At 47.5% G+C, this 19,426-nt stretch overlaps 1 protein-coding gene across 3 annotated transcripts in view; it reads right to left on the bottom strand.

Moving 5' to 3' along the window:
• The window catches only part of stxbp3 (syntaxin binding protein 3), an 85,233-nt gene that overhangs the window by 36,670 nt on the left and 29,137 nt on the right, over nucleotides 1-19,426 (bottom strand). For all 3 annotated transcript variants that reach the window (XM_072511405.1, XM_072511406.1, XM_072511407.1), the window contains 3 exons: nucleotides 15,920-16,086; nucleotides 2,427-2,517; nucleotides 1,643-1,767 (listed from right to left, as the gene is read on the bottom strand). In XM_072511405.1, coding sequence (XP_072367506.1) covers nucleotides 1,643-1,767; nucleotides 2,427-2,517; nucleotides 15,920-16,086 — 383 coding nt within the window. The remainder of the gene's footprint in view (nucleotides 1-1,642; nucleotides 1,768-2,426; nucleotides 2,518-15,919; nucleotides 16,087-19,426) is intronic.

The raw sequence follows: 19,426 nt of genomic DNA, 5'->3' as shown, positions 1-19,426 counted from the left end.
GGCCAATCCACCTAACCTGTACATCTTTGGACTGTGGGAGGAAACCGGAGCACCCGGAGGAAACCCACGCACACACGGGGAGGATGTGCAGACTCCGCACAGACAGTGACCCAAGCTGGAATCGAACCTGGGATCCTGGAGCTGTGAAGCAATTGTGCTATCCACAAGGCTACCGTGTTACATTCTGACATGAAACAATATTTTACGGAAGAGGAGATGCGAAGAGACCAGTGCCAGTTCCTTTCAGCATTGTTCTCAGTGAGGATGGTTTATTTACTTTAAAATGTTGCATTTGTTTTCATATTTTTCCTTGAATAAATCCGAGTCTAACAACAAAAACATGCAATCAGGCAGATTATGAATTGAAATGATGATATAATCAAATATAAAACCATGTGCAACATTTGGACAAAAGCACAAAAGAGATGTAACTATCCTAGAGATCATGGTTCTGCAAGAGTCAACACAGGGCTGTTTAGCACAGGGCTAAATTGCTGGCTTTGAAAGCAGACCAAGGCAGGCCAGCAGCACGGTTCAATTCCCGTAACAGCCTCCCTGAACAGGTGCCAGAATGTGGCGACTAGGGGCTTTTCACAGTAACTTCATTGAAGCCTACTTGTGACAATAAGCGATTTTCATTTCATTTCATTTAGCAGAAAATTTGTTGGTTTGGAATTTCTGCAAGTTTTCTGCCAAGATGCCATCCAATCTGTTGAATTGACTGAACTAGAACCATAGAATTTCTACCGTGCAGAAGGACCCTACCTAGGCCCCTTCCCCTGCCACATCCCCGTAGCCCAACCTAACCTCCACATTTTTGGACACCAAGGGGCAATTTAGCATGCCAATCCATGTAACCTAAACATCTTTGGTCCAAGGGAGGAAACCGGAGCACCCGGAGGTAACCCACGCAGACACGGGGAGAAAGTGCAAACTCCACAGTCACCCAAGGCCAGAATTGAACCTGAATCCTGGCGCTGTTAGGCAGCAGTGCTAACCACTAGACCAAACGTTTGTGAAAATCTAAAACATGATTTATGCCCATAATCACTGCGAGTAGTTTTTGTGACCTTTTACGTTGCTTCAAAAGTCAATTTGCCTAAAACAGTCTTTTATGTACAAAACTGGCTGCGCCCCAGATCAGCAATGCATGTTTCCATACATTGCATCTGTTCATGGGTGTTCAATACATTGCTCCAAATTGTGAACACGCAGACATCTGTGGTTACATCAGGTCATTGGTAATAGCATGCAACTGCAGTGAGCGGCAGTCAATTGAAACCCGTTAAAGGCTTGGTTTGCATTTTTATATCACAATCATTTTAAATTCAGTTTAAACAAATTCAATTTCAGTTCATTTATCTTCCTTTTTTCCCCCAGAAGACCTATGCAAAGTCATGGTAAACAGACTGATATGTTTCTTCAGCTGCAGCAATAATCTGAGCAAACCTTCAGTGAAAAATCCTTAAGCTCAGTAATCTTAATGCCATGATTCAATCAATAAAGGGTGAATTTTCCCAATTGCGGCTCATGCGGAAACTCCATAATATTTTCCAAACAGTTGTGTGGTTCCCCCATCCCCACCCCATCAAGATGTTGGCATCAGAGCAGTACTAATTTAAAATGCTTCTCCAATTCTTACCTATAAATATCATTCTCAATTGAAACTAGGTCGTGTGCCATGGACTGAAAAGTTAGCTCATGTAATATCGTCGACACTGGATCAAAGCCACGGTCAACTATCAAAAGTTGAGATGGTGTTTTTCCCTGGAATGTTACACACCACAAATTAGTTATCAACATACAATATAAATGCACAGACAGGAAATTATCACCACCCTCCCTCACACACTTGAAATCAAATCACCGTTGTACAGGATTCATTGTGCCATCCAGTCTAATGTCATGGTCAGCTTTTTACATTGTGTCCTGTATCACAGCAGCATAATAACATTTGACAAAGAACAAATGGCACCTAGAGAGCACAGCAACTTGCATTCACATTTTCCAGATAATTTTGAATACGGCAAGCCAAAATACAATGGGAGTGTAACTTTTGATAAGGTGCGAAACAAGCAGACACGGTTACACTTATAACATTTGTGGTTCTGTTGGGACGAGACCTGAACGATGGGAGGCATCAGGGCTCATCTACAAAACAAAATAGAGTTTCTTTCGGCAATAGTTATGGAGCGAAGCCACAATGAAGCGGTGATAGCCCCCAAGTGGTGAGCTCAGCCCACATACCATCAAATGCTCATCTGACCCCAATCTGCTGTAGTGACACCACGCTGCACAACTGCATGCTGGGGAGCTGATGGGTTGCAAGAGATAATCATGAAACAAGCTTGCTTGTCTTACGCCAATCCGGGCATTGAAAATGTTTAAACTGAATCAGAATTTATTAAGTTCTACATATTTCCTACCTTTATAATTTGTTGTTCATCCATTTTGTAATGTACTGCCAGCTTTTCTTCTACCATATTTGCAAGACACTCTGCATTATTTTCAGTTGCCCTGGATACAATGATAAAAACATCAGAATGGAGGAAAAAGAAAATTCTGATCCAATTCATCATCCTACCGGAGAGAAATTAAAAGTCAGGAATTAAAAGTCACCAACGAAGCTTTTGCATCGTTAAAACAAATTAATAAACTTTTTTATTTTTTAAACAAACTTTTATTGAGGTATTGTTTGGCATTGTAAACAGTTACAGATTACAGAAATATGCAAACATCAACAGAAAACCAACATTTCAACCAAACCATACCCGCTCCTCTCCCACCTACACTCCCCGCCTGTTTATCCCTCCTACTCTACCCTAATCCCCCCCCCCCCCCGCTGACGCTCACTCTCCTGCGAAGAAGTCGATGAATTGTTGCCACCTTCGGGTGAACCCCAATACAGATCCCCTCAAGGCGAACTCGATTTTTTCCATATCCAGAAAACTTGACATGTCCGAAAGCCATAGTCCGGTCTTTGGGGGTTTTGAGTTCCTCCATGCCAGCAGTATTCGCCGCCGGGCTACCAGGGAAGCAAAGGCCAGAACATCGGCCTCTTTCTCCCCCTGGACTCCCGGGTCCTCAGAAACCCCGAAAATTGCCACCTCTGGACTCATCACCACCCTTGTTCTCAGCACCCAGGACATGACATCCGCAAAACCCTCCCAGTACCACCTAAGCCTAGGGCATGCCCAAAACATGTGGACGTGGTTCGCTGGTCCTCCCGCGCATCTAGCGCACTTGTCCTCTACCCCAAAGAATTTGCTCATCCGAGCCACCGTCATGTGAACCCGGTGAACGATCTTAAACCGAATCAGGCCGAGCCTGGCACACGTTGCGGTTGAGTTTACCCTACTCAGGGCTTCCGCCCATACCCCATCCTCCATCTCCCCGCCAAGTTCCTCCTCCCATTTGAGTTCCAGCTCCTCCGTCTGGGACTCTTCCCCCTTCATGAGCACCTTGTAAATATCTGGGACTCTATCCTCTCCTCCTTCTCCTCCAGAGACTATTCTGTCCTGAATCCCTATTGGTGGGTGGCATGGGAAGGATGGAACCTGTCTGCGTACAAAGTCCCGCACCTGTAAGTACCTAAAGTGATTTCCTCTTTCCAGCCCAGTTTTCTCCTCCAAATCCCTCAAACTCGCAAAGTTCCCCTCCAGGAACATATCGCCCACCCTCCTCACGCCCGCCCGCCGCCATGCTTGAAACCCTCCATCCATGTTCCCGGGGCGAATCGATAGTTATCACAAATTGGAGCCCAGACCGAAGCCATTCATCCCCTGCATGCTTTCTCACACTGGCCCCAAATCCGCAGGGCCGCCCCCACTACCGGGCTGGTGGAGTACCTGGCCGGCGCAAGCGGTAGATAAGAGCCGTGACCAGGGCTGCCAAACTGGTGCCCCTGCACGAAGCCGCCTCCGCTCGCTCCCAGATAGACCCCGTACCCACCATCCACTTCCTTATCATGGCTATGTTCGCCGCCCAGTAGTAGTTGATCAGGCTCGGCAATGCCAGTCCCCCCTCGCTGCAGCTCCTTTCAAGCATCGCCTTCCTCACCCGCGGGGATTTTCCCGCCCAGACAAAGCTCATGATGATTTTGCCGGTCCTTTTGAAGAAGGACCATGGGATAAAGATCGGGAGTGTTATAACCTGCCTACTTACCATTGGCTGGGGACTAATGACTATCCCACAATCCTGTGGGAGTATGAGCTTCCCCAATGAGGGGGACGGAGAAACCACTAGTAAACTCCTAGTATAAATAAAGCTGGCCAGTTCAGGAACCAGCAGGAAGGAGTATGTAGCAAGGAAAGTTACTGCTACTATTATGTATACATGTTATAGTAAATAAATGTTATTACTTTGTTTCCTTAAAACTCATGCTGGATTCTTCGTGGCGACGAAGGTTAAAGTGAATAGCTGTCTACACTGCTGTAGCCACCTCCCTGGATTTTTGTTGGATACAGGTTGGAAGTTGTTTTCTATTGTACCATGCCTCTGTACGGACGTTTGGATGTTTTTGATGCTGCGCTGGAAAGCTGGAACCAGTACACACAACGGATGCGTTACTATTTCCGGGCAAACAATATCACCGAAAACGAGCGCCAGGTGGTCATATTGCTCACCGCCTGCGGCCCGCATACGTTTGGGGTGATTAGGAGCCTTACGTACCCAGCTGCGCCGGACACCAAAACGTTTGATGAACTTGTGAATATAGTGGGGCAACATTTTAACCCAACCCCGTCCACGATAGTCCAGCGTTACCGGTTTAATACCGCTGAGAGGACTCCTGGAGAATCCCTTGCCGATTTTCTATCCAGGCTACGCAGGATTGCGGAGTACTGTGACTATGGTGAGACCTTGTCAGAAATGTTACGCGACCGTTTGGTTTGCGGTATTAACAATGCGGCCACATAGAGAAAGTGGTTAGCGGAGCCAACATTGACTTTTCAACAGGCCATTCAAATAGTATTGTCCCGAGAGAGCGCAGAGCGAGGAGTACAGGAGCTACAGGGAATGGAAGTGCATGCCTTGGGGCGCAACCCCTTCCGTCCGAAAACGTCCCCCCGCACTCCTGCGGTACCTTGGGCGAGGCAACGTCCGGACCGACGCCAGTGGCCGTCGGACATTCCTCCCCGAAGGGAGCCTTCTCCAGAGCCAATGGATGAGGAGCCATGTCCGTGTCAGACTTGTAGGCGCCGACCCCGTCGCGGACGGCGGTCCTGGGGGCGCCAGAGGCGCCGTCGTTCCGACCGAAACTGGGACCAGCCCAGGGGCCTTAACTGGGACCAGCCCAGAGGCTGTACCTTCCATGTGGATGAACCTGCGGCGACTACTCCTGAGGACGTGGAGACGGAAGACGACTGCCTGCAGCTGCATTGAGTGGCAGCTCTCCGTGTGGCCCCCATTAAGGTGACAGTACGGGTCAATGGCCACCCGCTTGAGATGGAGTTGGATACTGGCGCAGCGGTCTCCGTGATCGCCCAGAGGACATTCGACCGCATCAAGCAGGGTATACAGGCCCTTACATTAACTGACTCACAGGCCAGGTTGGCCACCTACACGGGGGAACCACTGGACATTTCAGGAACTACAATGACCCCTGTTGTCTATGGACGCCAGGAGGGGCGTTTCCCACTTATCGTGGTGCGCGGCCATGGGCCCAGCCTGTTGGGTCGGGACTGGTTGCGCCATTTGCGGTTGCAATGGCAGCACATCCTCCAAACAGTTTCTGAAGGGTTGACTGAGGTGTTAGGACGATACCCAGATGTATTCCAGCCTGGTTTGGGGAAAATAAAAGGGGCCGTAGCCTGTATCCAAGTTGAACCAGGAGCCACGCCGCGCTATTTCTGGGCGCGCCCAGTGCCTTACGCTTTGCTCGAGAAGGTAGAAGGGGAGCTCACTCGTTTGGAGAGTTTGGGTATTATCAGGCCCGTCCGTTTTGCTGACTGGGCAGCACCAATTGTACATAGAACATAGAAAATACAGCACAGAACAGGCCCTTCGGCCCACGATGTTGTGCCGAACCTTTGTCCTAGATTAATCATAGATTATCATTGAATTTACAGTGCAGAAGGAGGCCATTCGGCCCTTTGAGTCTGCACCGGCTCCTGGAAAGAGCACCCTACCCAAACGCAACACCTCCACCCAACACCAAGGGCAATTTTGGACATTAAGGGCAATTTATCATGGCCAATCCACCTAACCTGCACATCTTTGGACTGTGGGAGGAAACCGGAGCACCCGGGGGAAACCCACGCAGACACGGGGAGGACGTGCAGACTCCGCACAGACAGTGACCCAAGCCGGAATCGAACCTGGGACCCTGGAGCTGTGAAGCAATTGTGCTATCCACAATGCTACTGTGCTGCCCTTAAGAACAAATAAATCTACACTATGTAATTTTACCGTAATCCATGTACCTATCCAATAGCTGCTTGAAGGTCCCTAATGTTTCCGACTCAACTACTTCCACAGGCAGTGCGTTCCATGCCCCCACTACTCTCTGGGTAAAGAACCTACCTCTGATATCCCTCCTATATCTTCCACCTTTCACCTTAAATTTATGTCCCCTTGTAATAGTTTGTTCCGCCTGGGGAAAAAGTCTCTGACTGTCTACTCTATCTATTCCCCTGATCATCTTATAAACCTCTATCAAGTCTCCCCTCATCCTTCTCCGTTCTAATGAGAAAAGGCCTAGCACCCTCAACCTTTCCTCGTAAGACCTACTCTCCATTCCAGGCAACATCCTGGTAAATCTTCTTTGCACCTTTTCCAAAGCTTCCACATCCTTCCTAAAATGAGGCGACCAGAACTGTACACAGTACTCCAAATGTGGCCTTACCAAAGTTTTGTACAGCTGCATCATCCCCTCACGGCTCTTAAATTCAATCCCTCTGTTAATGAACGCGAGCACACCATAGGCCTTCTTCACAGCTCTATCCACTTGAGTGGCAACTTTCAAAGATGTATGAACATAGACCCCAAGACCTCTCTGCTCCTCCACATTGCCAAGAACTCTACCGTTAACCCTGTATTCCGCATTCATATTTGTCCTTCCAAAATGGACAAACTCACACTTTTCAGGGTTAAACTCCATCTGCCACTTCTCAGCCCAGCTCTGCATCCTATCTATGTCTCTTTGCAGCCGACTACAGCCCTCCTTACTATCCACAACTCCACCAATCTTCGTATCGTCTGCAAATTTACTGACCCACCCTTCAACTCCCTCATCCAAGTCATTAATGAAAATCACAAACAGCAGAGGACCCAGAACTGATCCCTGCGGTACGCCACTGGTAACTGGGATCCAGGCTGAATATTTGCCATCCACCACCACTCTCTGACTTCTATCGGTTAGCCAGTTCGTTATCCAACTGGCCAAATTTCCCACTATCCCATGCCTCCTTACTTTCTGCAGAAGCCTACCATGGGGAACCTTATCAAATGCCTTACTAAAATCCATGTACACTACATCCACTGCTTTACCTTCATCCACATGCTTGGGCACCTCCTCAAATAATTCAATAAGACTTTTAAGGCAAGACCTGCCCCTCACAAATCCGCCCTGACTATCCCTCATCAAGCAGTGTCTTTCCAGATGCTCAGAAATCCTATCCTTCAGTACCCTTTCCATTACTTTGCCTACCACCGAAGTAAGACTAACTGGCCTGTAATTCCCAGGGTTATCCCTAGTCCCTTTTTTGAACAGGGGCACGACGTTTGCCACTCTCCAATCCCCTGGTACCACCCCTGTTGACAGTGATGACGAAAAGATCATTGCCAACGGCGCTGCAATTTCATCTCTTGCTTCCCATAGAATCCTTGGATATATCCCGTCAGGCCCGGGGGACTTGTCTATCCTCAAGTTTTTCAAAATGCCCAACACATCTTCCTTCCTAACAAGTATTTCCTCGAGCTTAACAATCCGTTTCACACTGTCCTCTCCAACAATATCACCCCTCTCATTTGTAAATACAGAAGAAAAGTACTCGTTCAAGACCTCTCCTATCGCTTCAGACTCAATACACAATCTCCCGCTACTGTCCTTGATCAGACCTACCCTCGCTCTAGTCATTCTCATATTTCTCACATATGTGTAAAAGGCCTTGGGGTTTTCCTTGATCCTACCCGCCAAAGACGGTTCATGCCCTCTCTTAGCTCTCCTAATCCCTTTCTTCAATTCCCTCCTGGCTATCTTGTATCCCTCAAATGCCCTGTCTGAACCTTGTTTCCTCAGCCTTACATAAGTCTCCATTTTCCTCTTAACAAGACATTCAACCTCTCTTGTCAACCATGGTTCCCTCACTCGACCATCTCTTCCCTGCCTGACAGGGACATACATATCAAGGACACGTAGTACCTGTTCTTTGAACAAGTTCCACATTTCACTTGTGTCCTTCCCTGACAGCCTATGTTCCCAACTTATGCACTTCAATTCTTGTCTGTACCTGTAATGAAGCCAGATGCCACAGTTCGCTTGTGTGGCGACTATAAACTTACAGTGAATACGGTTTCCCGACTCGACCGATATCCAATGCCTCGCATAGAGGATCTCTACGCGAAATTTGCAGGTGGACTCTCGTTCACAAAATTAGATATGAGTCACGCCTACCTGCAGTTGGAGCTGGACCCTGCCTCCCGACCATATGTAACGATTAATACACACCGGGGCCTGTATGAATATACACGGTTGCCCTTTGGAGTATCCTCTGCCTGCGCAATTTTTCAACGTGTTATGGAGGGCATTTTGAGGGGTTTACCACGTGTGGCTGTCTACCTAGATGACGTTTTGATTACAGGGACGTCGGAGCAGGAACATTTGGACAATCTGGAGGCTGTCCTTAGACGCCTTTCGGAGGCTGGAGTCCGTTTACGTCGCACAACGTGCGTATTTCAGGCAAAGGAGGTAGTCTACCTAGGTTATCGGGTGGACCGCGAAGGTCTGCACCCCGTCGCAGAGAAGGTGCGTGCAATTCAACATGCCCCCGCCCCGACTGACACTTCGCATCTTCGTTCTTTTCTCGGTCTCGTAAACTATTATGGGAAGTTCCTCCCCAATCTGGCAACTACGCTGGCCCCTTTGCACCTTCTGCTAAAGAAAAATCACACCTGGGTTTGGGGTCAGCCGCAAGAAACCGCTTCCCGGAGGGTAGAGCAACAATTGTCGTCGTCTGGGTTACTAACCCACTGTGATCCTGGAAAGCGTTTGCTCGTCACATGTGATGCATCCCCGTATGGTATTGGGGCCGTCCTGTCCCACAAGATGGAGAACGGGGCCGAACGACCGATAGTTTTCGCCTCCCGCACATTGACTGCAGCGGAGAAAAAGTACACGCAGATCGAGAAGGAGGGCCTGGCAGTGGTTTTTGCGGTGAAACGCTTCCACCAGTATGTGTACGGCCGCCATTTCACTATCGTGACTGATCAGAAGCCCCTGCTGGGACTTTTCAGAGAGGATAAGCCAATACCGCCCATTGCTTCTGCACGGATCCAGCGCTGGGCTTTGTTGCTTGCTGCATACGAGTATTCTCTGGAGCACAAACCAGGTACGCAGATAGCAAATGCCGACGCACTGAGCCGATTGCCTTTAATCGACCGGCCCCATGTCGACCCCCACGACCGGTGAGGTGGTTGCAACCCTAAGTTTTATGGACACCTTGCCTGTCACGGCATCACAGATCCGTGAGTGGACCTAGACGGAGTCAGTCCTGTCAAAGGCTCGGCACATAGTCCTGGATGGTGGGCAGGCAGCTCCCAGGCGAGTTGCGGGCATTTTCCTCCAAGCTGTCAGAATTCAGCGTGGAAGACGGCATCCTCTTGTGGGGGACGTGTGTGATTGTCCCGGAAAAAGGCCAGGAGCTGATACTAACAGACTTGCACAATGGGCATCCAGGCGTGACCAAAATGAAAATGTTGGCCCGGAGTTATGTCTGGTGGCCAGGCCTCGACACCGACATTGAGAAGGTGGCCCAAAACTGCTCCATTTGCCAGGAGCATCAGAAGCTTCCGCCGGCCGCGCCCCTACATCACTGGGAATGGCCAGGGCGGCCTTGGGCACGCTAGCATGCAGATTTCGCAGGCCCTTTTCAAGGATCCATGTTCCTTCTACTAATTGACACCCAGTCCAAATGGCGAGAGGTGCATAAGATGCAGGGGACAATGTCCTGCGCAACAATAGAAAAGATGCGTTTATCGTTTAGTACGCATGGCCTCCCCGAGGTGCTGGTCACGGATAACGGCACTCCATTCACGAGTGAGGAGTTTCACGAAGATGAACGGCATCCGCCATATCCGCACTGCCCCTTACCACCCGGCTTCAAATGGGTTGGCAGAGCGCGCAGTGCAGACATTCAAAAGAGGCCTAAAGAAGCAGTCTTCCGGATCAATGGACACGAGACTGGCTCGCTTTTTGTTTACGTACAGGACCACCCCCCATGCAGTGACTGGGGTAGCTCCCGCAGAACTCCTAATGGGCCGGAGACTTTGCATCTGCCTTAGTATGGTTTTCCCGGACATTGGCGCAAAAGTACGCTGCACACAAGAACGGCAGGGACAGGGATTTTCTCGGCATCGGCCGATTCGGCAGTTTGCGCCCGGTGACCCAGTGTTCGTTCGGAATTTTGCTGGTGGTGCCCAATGGATTCCTGGTGTAATCTTTCGCCAAACGGGCCCTATATCTTACCAAGTGCAAGCCCAAGGTCGTCTCCAGCAGAAACATGTAGCCCACGTTCGGTCCAGAAGACCATCCCCTCAAAAGATTCCCCGCCCCCGGAGCTCATTTCAACAGCCGCAGAGACCAGAGACAAGGGAAGGTAGTCCTCACAATCTTCCACTGGTGCCTCACTCGAAGCCTGCGCAGGTCGTTACGGGACCGAATGGAGATAGAGACGCTGACATGACGGAGGCAGCAGACTCTGACTCCGAGATGGAGACACAGGATGCATCAGAGGGGGAATCCTCGGGTCCACGATCCGTGGATGTACAACCGTTGCGCCGTTCATCACGGAAGAGCCGGTCTCCATCTCGTTACACGCCGCCTGATCCAGCGTGCAAATGGTGTCCGGCCTGCGGCCAAACGAGTCCGATGCCCTCCTTCGCCAGGGCCTACGGTGGATTCCTTAGACTTTGGGGGGGGAGGGATGTTATAACCTGCCTACTTACCATTGGCTGGGTACTAATGACTATCCCACAATCCTGTGGGAGTATGAGCTTCCCCACTGAGGGGGGGGGGGGGGGGGGGGGGGGCGGAGAAACCACTAGTAAACTCTTAGTATAAATAAAGCTGGCCAGTTCAGGAACCAGCAGGAAGGAGTATGTAGTAAGGGAAGTTACTGCTACGGTTATGTATATATGTTATAGTAAATAAATGTTATTACTTTGTATCCTTAAAACTCGTGCTGGATTCTTCGTGGCCCTTACAAAAGGGAGGCACTGGAAGATGAACAGGAATCTAGGGAGAATTGTCATCTTTACCGTCTGCACCCTCCCCGCAAGTGACAGCGGGAGTGCATCCCATCTCCGAAACTCCCTCTTCATTTGTTCCACCACTCTAGTCAAATTTATCTTATATAACCTGCCCCAGTCTCGTGCCACCTGTATCCCCAAGTACCAAAAGCTTTCCCCAACCAGCCTAAATGGCAGCTCCTTCAGTCTATTCTCCTGGCCCCTTGCCTGCACCACAAACATCTCACTCTTGGCCATATTTAATTTGTACCCTGAGAACGGGCCGAACTTCCTCAATGTTTCCAGTATATTTTCCATCCCGGCCAGTGGGTCCGACATGTACAGGAGCAGGTCATCCGCATAGAGAGAGACCCTGTGCTCCACCACCCCCCCCTAGTCATTCCCTTCCACCCTTTTGCAGCTCTCAGCGCAATCGCTAACGGTTCTATGGCCAGCACGAACAGCAACGGGGAGAGTGGGCATCCCTGTCTGGTCCCGCGATGTAGCCCGAAAAAATCTGACATTATCCTGTTCGTCCTTACGCTAGCTTTTGGGGCCTGGTTCAATAGTCTGACTCAATTAACCAATCCCTCCCCGAACCCGAACCGTCTGAGTACCTCCCACAAATAGCCCCACTCCACCCGGTCGAAGGCCTTCTCAGCGTCCATTGCCACCACCACCTCCAGCTCCTTGCCCGTTGGGGGCATCATGATCACATTAAGCAATCTTCTCAAGTTAGCTGTCAGCTGCCTGCCTTTCACAAACCCTGTCTGATCGTCCCCAATCACCTCCGGTACGCAGTCCTCAATTCTAATCGCCAGGACCTTGGCCAGGAGCTTGGCATCTACATTGATCAGGGAGATTGGCCTTGTTGACCCACAGGATATGAACTTTTATATTTCATTAATCAGTTTTCGCTAGGCAAACAACTACAAACTACATCTTGTTCCAATGGCCTGCAACATCTTAATAACAAAATAACACCAACACATATCACAAAACCGCAGAACAAAACATTTGTAGATGAAACAACAAACGAAGGAGTGAAACAATGCTGAAAATTTAAATTAAAATAGAATTGACCTAGCGATGGACAAATCAGTCAGCATCAGAAAGAGAATGAGAAGGACAATATTTTGGGTGTGAGTCTTCATAAGTAATGTTTCTGCCCATTATAACTAAGCTATAATTTAAATGAACCAGCACCCACTTCCCCCCACTACAAACCAACCTGCATTGTGATTTTAATTCCTTTTTCCAGTATCGCTGGGGCCAATTTTCATTTTCAATGATGGCAGAAGCCAACCTCTAACAGACTTGCTGCCCGTGCTATTTCCTGCCTGATTCTCGCTTCCACTAAAGTCAACTGGAAGGAAAATCAGACTGGGTGTGTAATGTAATGTAATGGATGGCACATCCACAACCACCTCTTCTCATCACTGCTGAAACCCATTTTGCAGTTACACAGCATCTGGGAGAAGAAGCTCATTAACGATTAGTGATCAACAACTGAGGGACTATCATTTAAAAACCAACAGGACATTTTGATAAAAGCAAATTACAGCGGATGCTGGAATCTGAAACGAAAGAGAAAATGCTGGAAAATCTCATCAAGTCTGGCAGCATCTGTAGGGAGAGAAAAGAGCTAACCTGAATGCGCATCTTCGGTCTGTGTGCATTCGGGACCCTGACCTTCCTGTTGCCTGCCATTTTAACAAAAGACCCTGCTCCCATGCCCACATGTCTGTTCTTGGCCTGCTGCAATGTTCCAGTGAAGCGCAACACAAACTGGATGAACAACATCTCATCTTCCGGTTAGGCACACTACAACCTTCCAGTCTCAACTTCGAATTCAACAACTTCAGGTGATCAGCTCTACCCCAACTCGACCCATTTGTTTTCATTTCATTTTAACTGTCTTTTACCATTTCTTTCTTTCTTAATATACATTTAATTCCTTCCCCCCCCCCCCAATCTTATCCGCCTTTCCTTCACCTTTCTCCTCTTTGCTTCCCCCCCCCGCCCCCCCACATCTACAGTTCATCCTCTGATGTCAGTTTCTCTGCTTTTGACCTTTCACACCTTTTGTTCTCCCTGGGGGCTGCCATTAGCACTATTTCCCCTTGGTTTCTGTGGCCATTAGCACCCGGTTTCCCTGGGTTTCTGTGGCTATGACTCATCTTTCATTCTCACTCCACAGTATAAATATGTCCCACTTTCTCTGTCTGTTAGCTTTGACAAAGGGTCATCTGGACTCGAAACGTTAGCTCTTTTCTCTCTCTACAGATGCTGCCAGACCTGCTGAGATTTTCCAGCATTTTCTCAGGACATTCTGATAGGAACATTTCCAGTTATTTTTAATGGATGAATGTGGGTTCCCAGTCTGAAATTCTCTTGTGAAATAACAACCTGCCATCACCAAATAGGAACCAAGTCAAACAGATTAAAATCGGTGTTTGATTAAACTGCAAAAGCAATATGTACAAAATATGTTTTCATATTCAATAATTTATTAAGAAAGTTATTAACGGCTTTTAATGAAACTGTTAAACGAAACTAAGTTAAATCTGCAATCCTGGGGGGACAATCTGCAATCCTGGGGACAAACATGCAAATTAACAGCTACATTAGATCTGTGAACAATGATAAACCACAAGCAAAATGCCATACCCAAACGTATTCTGTGGAAAGTAGGCATCCAATTTATTGGAATTGATGTATCTCCTAATTAGCTATCGACTTGAAAAATAATTTTTTTTCTAGCTCCTCTACATGGTTAAATGGCAGTTTGGTTCCCAATGGCTGCTCGCAAATTTGTTGCCCTATGTGCAGTTGTGCCATATACACCAAGGTGGACCAAGGTCCAGTTTGTACAGGTCACAAAGCAGTATGTGTACTTAACAACAGAGCTATACATTATTTCAGTAGCGGGGAATATGGAGTTTGCTCTTTTTAATGAAAGAATTGCATTTATTATAGCACTGTTCAGAACCTTAGGATGTCCCAAAGCACTTTTCAGCTAATGAACCATTTTGAAGTGTAGTCATTGTTCTTATGTAGGAAATGTCAATTTGCACACAGCACACAAACAGCATAGAACATAGAACAATACAGCGCAGTACAGGCCCTTCGGCCCACGATGTTGCACCGAAACAAAAGCCATCTAACCTACACTATGCCATTATCATCCATATGTTTATCCAATAAACTTTTAAATGCCCTCAATGTTGGCGAGTTCACTACTGTAGCAGGTAGGGCATTCCACGGCCTCACTACTCTTTGCGTAAAGAACCTACCTCTGACCTCTGTGCTATATCAATGCAGTGACAAGATAATTTGATATTGTAATGTTGACTGAGGGACCAAACATCTGGCAATAGCTTCTCTGCTCTTCTTTAAGGGTGCCATGGGATCTTTAATGTCCATCTTAGAGGACAAATGGAGCCATGATTTAGTGCCAATGCAGCATATCCTCAGTACTATAGTGGGTGTGTCAGCCACGATTTTGCATTTGAGTCTCTGGTCTGAGACTTGAACCCACAACCTTCTGGTTCAGTGTTAAGACTGGTACCAGCTAAGTCACGGCTAACACCTTTTAGTAGTTATCTTCACCAGGAAATTCCGACTGACAACATTAGAAATCTGCTGCCAAGTCCCTGTGGTGCTAGTCATAAGCCATCTGCCTGTGTTATACAAGCAGCGTTTGTGTGTGTGTGTGTGGGGGGGGGGGGGGGGGGTAATTTGTCCTCCAATTTTCCCCCTTTCGAAAGGGTAGGTATCAACAGGAGAGAGAGAAATTTTTTGTTCAGTGCATTATAAGGACACGCCCACATCCAGTACCCAGCAACGCTTCTGAAGATGGTTTTTGGATGCCAATATGATGAAAGGATTAAATAATCTCCTCCCTTACCACCCACATATCTTCGCGCCTGAAGGTGCAGGCTCGTTTTGGGATGTTGGGCAAGCTTCTACTGAACCAGGACATATACTGTATCTGGCACAAGTAGCTATTCTTCATGTGAACCTAGACAGTGAGTGACTGTTGGCAGACCGTTCATTCATGTGAGGGAGCATCCATAGGGAACCTGATCCTGGTCTTTATCCACACATGCAAACTTCCCAACACGAAAACAATTCGGAGCAGGTACTCCTGCTGATTTCTCCCTCCTACACCAGGGATTCTGAAGCCAATACAGCAATTGCCCTATTTGAGGAGAACATCTTTGTATGACCCAGCTGCTCTCAGTCCAGACAAATCTATTATAATCAGAGATTACGTGGCACCCAATTAAATAAAACATAATTTGAATCAAATTGTTGCTATTGGACCCTGTTGGATTTAGGTCTTCCAAATTAAATATGTAGCTCTAGAAATATTATGGAAAACTAAACATTGATGATGCAATTCATTCACTGACTATTCAATCAAGAAAATCAAAGAGCAGATCTACACTCTAAAAATAGCAAAATGGACCTGTATTCATTTCCACGCTCATTTCTGTATCGCACTCCAGGATTTTCATCCAAAGTTGCACACAGTGTCACAATTTTTTCAGCCACCATCTCCATTGTAGTCATTTTATCCGTTGATACTGGACTATAAATAGATTGGAATGCATCAGGAATATCAAAGGTGAACACCTGGTTGAGGAGAGAAGGAAATTTTAACAGGCAAGCCTAATGATTTTGATGTCGCATGCATGGATGACTAAGAGCAAGAATGCAAAAAAATCAATGCATATCCAAAGTTGGGTGTTATATACCAGGGCTGCAACATGTGACTAGATAAGAATCCAGTGAAATGCTAACAGTCAGCATGAAGGACTCGGTAAATACGTATTGGAGATGTCCCATTTGTTTGGAATCTCGGCAATCTGGAACTTATTTTCAAGAAAGACAAAAAAGTCCAAAACAGTAATTACAGACCAATTAAGCTATCATCAATAAATGGCAGAATCAGTAACTGGAAACATAACTGAACTGATCACTAGAAATAAATGTAGTGAATAAACACATAGACATAGCACATAAGTGGCAATCAGCAGTTTCAGAAGTGGCTAATCTGGATTTATTTGACGTCCGTCTTTTTGATTTTTTTCAACGGTGAGTCCCAACTCCCAATGACGTGAATGTAGTTTCACTAATCCCAATATCCAGGGATTATTAGACAATATGCCTAGGACAATGTACAGGGTCTTTATTATTTCAGTTACTGGAGTTGACCTATGCCCCTAAAGGATCTTTCTCTCATCTGCAAAAGTAGCAGAGCAGGACATCAGACCTTATTTCGACCTCTTGTCTAAACACAAAAGATCACAAGAAATAGGAGCAGGAGAAGACCACATAGCACATCGAGCCTGCACAGCCATTCATGGCTAATCTTGGGCTTCAACTCCACATTCCTGCGCGCTTCTAATATCCTTTATTCCCTGAGAAACCAAATATCTGTCTAAATATATTCAATGATGTTATATCCACAACCCTCTGGGGTAGAATGAAAGAAATTTCTTCTCATTTCACTCTAAACAGCGGTCCCTTATCCTGATACTGTCCTGCCAGTTCTAGATCTCCAAACCAGGGGGAAGAGTGTGTCCGTATCTACCCTGTCAAACCCATTCATAATCTTGAAGGTTTCAATGAGATCACCTCTTATTCTTCTAAACTCCAGAGAATATAAACCCCCAACTCTACACGGGCTACTGATTCCCCTTTATCTACTTTACTAGGTACTTCCTCAAAAAATACTAATAAATTTGCCAAGCATGATTTTCCTTTTGTAAAATCATGTCGGCACATTCTAATCAATCATACTATCTTTTTCTAAGTTCATTGTTAAGACTGCCTTAAAGATAGATTTGCCAATGGATAAATGAATAAATAAATAACAATTATCCAGCATATTTAGAAATGATGTCAGCTCTTGTAGCAACATAGAAGTCAAGGAATATGGGGCGGGATTCTCCACTCCCGCGCCGGTTGGGAGAATCGCCTGGGTCGCCGAATTTTCCCGCGACGCCGGTACGACACCCGCCCGCGATTCTCCCAAGTGGCGAGAACGGCCCCATCGAGTTCCGCACTGTGCAGGCCGGAGAATCGCCCGAGACACCCAAAATGGCGATTCTCCGGCACCCCTGCTATTCTCAGGCCCGGATGGGCCGAGCGGCCAGGCCAAAAAGGCGGGTTCCCCCCGGCGCCGTCCACACCTGGTCGCTGCCGGCGGGAACAGCGCGGGAACGCTGGGGGGGGGGGGATCCCGCACCGGGGTGGGGGGGGGGGCTCAAATGGGGTCTGGCCCGCGATCGGTGCCCACCGATCGTCGGGCCGTCCTCTCTGAAGGAGGACCTCCTTTCTTCCGCAGCCCCACAAGATCCGTCTGACATCTTCTTGCGGGGCGGACTCAGAGAGGACGGCAACCACGCATGCGAGGGTTGGCGCCGGCCAACCCGCGCATGCGCGAGTGACGCCAGTTATGCGGCGCCTGCCGCATCATGTATGCAGCGCCCGCCGCGTCATGTATGCGGCGCCGCCTTTATGTGGCGACAAGGCTTGGCGCGTGTAAATGACGCGGCCCTGCTCCTAGCCCATTATCGGGCCCTGAATCGGTCGGGATAGGGGCCGTTTCGCGCCGTCGTGAACCTCGACGGCGTGGGCACTTCGGCGCGGGAGTGGAGAATCCCGCCCATGATGCAGTGGCAAGCTTTCCAACAGGAAAACAATCAGGAGCAGGTACCCTTGCTGAATTCCCCCCTCCGAGACCAGGGATTTTGAAGCCAATTACAGCCATTGTCCACAGCATAAAGGCTAACTGAACCTTGGACCTTCTTTGTAGGACCCAGCAGTTCACAGTCCAAAGAAATCTATTAAGAATCTTTGGGAATTGGAGAGAATGGACTCTTAACGGACAAGGTTCAGATGCTTAATATTCAGGGAAGATGAGGAAAGAGAAAAAGGAGGTGGGGTAGCAGTTTTGATAATGGAAAATATTACAGTCTTAGAAAGAGAAAATGTCCTTTTGGGGTAAAATGAAGAATCTATTTGGTTAGAGTTTAGGAGCAATAAAGGAGCTACTACCCTACTTGTATTTTATAGGCAGCAAAATGTGGAAAGGAGTTAGTTGGTGACTGTATAAACTACAGAGTAATGATAGTAGAAGACATCAACTGTCCCAATATTGAATGGAACATTTATTGTACTAAGGGCAGAGAAGGGAGGAATTTCTGAAGAATGCTCAGGAGAATTTATTCTTACTCAGTTTGTTTCCTGCCAAATTTGGGAGGAGACATTGCTGGATCTAGTCCTGGAAAATAAAATCACAGTCTGAGAGCATCTTGGGAATAGCGATCGTACTATCCGAAGGGTTGCATTAGGAATGGAGAAGGCCAAGCAACCTAGAACAAAACTAGGTAACTACAGTCAAAAGCTAGGAAATGTCATCCAGCAAAAGGCAGCCTTTGAAGAGGAGATGATTTAAGTACATCCCAAGTACATTCTCACAAGCGAGTAAGTAATGACAGCTAAGCCGGAGCTCCCTGGATGTTGAAGAACTTAAGAGAATGCAATCAAGCAGAAAAAGGGGCACTTGACAGATAATACTGTGGAAAAATAGGCTGAACGCAAGCATAGAAAAGTGAAAGAGGAAATGGGGAAAGGGCGGGAAAGAGCCAATCAAAAATAGATTGATGGTGAACATAAAAGGGAACTCATAGGTCTTCTATACACATAGCAATTGTAAAAGGGTTGACAGAAGAATGGCGGAACTGACTAAAAATCAAACTGGAGATATATTAATGGAGGCACAATGCATTGCTCAAGTAATAAATGAGTACCCTGCAACAGTGGCATTCCCAAGGCAATGAGGAAGTTAGGATACAGGAGGAGACAAAAATAGATCAAGAGGAGGTACTGGAAAGGTTAACACTACATATGGTAGATAAGTCACCTGATCCAGATGGAATGTATCCTAGGTTGTTGAGGGAAGAGC

The sequence above is a fragment of the Scyliorhinus torazame genome, chromosome 7 (assembly GCF_047496885.1).
Source record: "Scyliorhinus torazame isolate Kashiwa2021f chromosome 7, sScyTor2.1, whole genome shotgun sequence".
Classification (NCBI taxonomy): Eukaryota; Metazoa; Chordata; class Chondrichthyes; order Carcharhiniformes; family Scyliorhinidae; genus Scyliorhinus; species Scyliorhinus torazame.
Note: the sequence above shows the minus strand (reverse complement) of the source record. Positions and strands in the feature narration are given on the sequence as shown.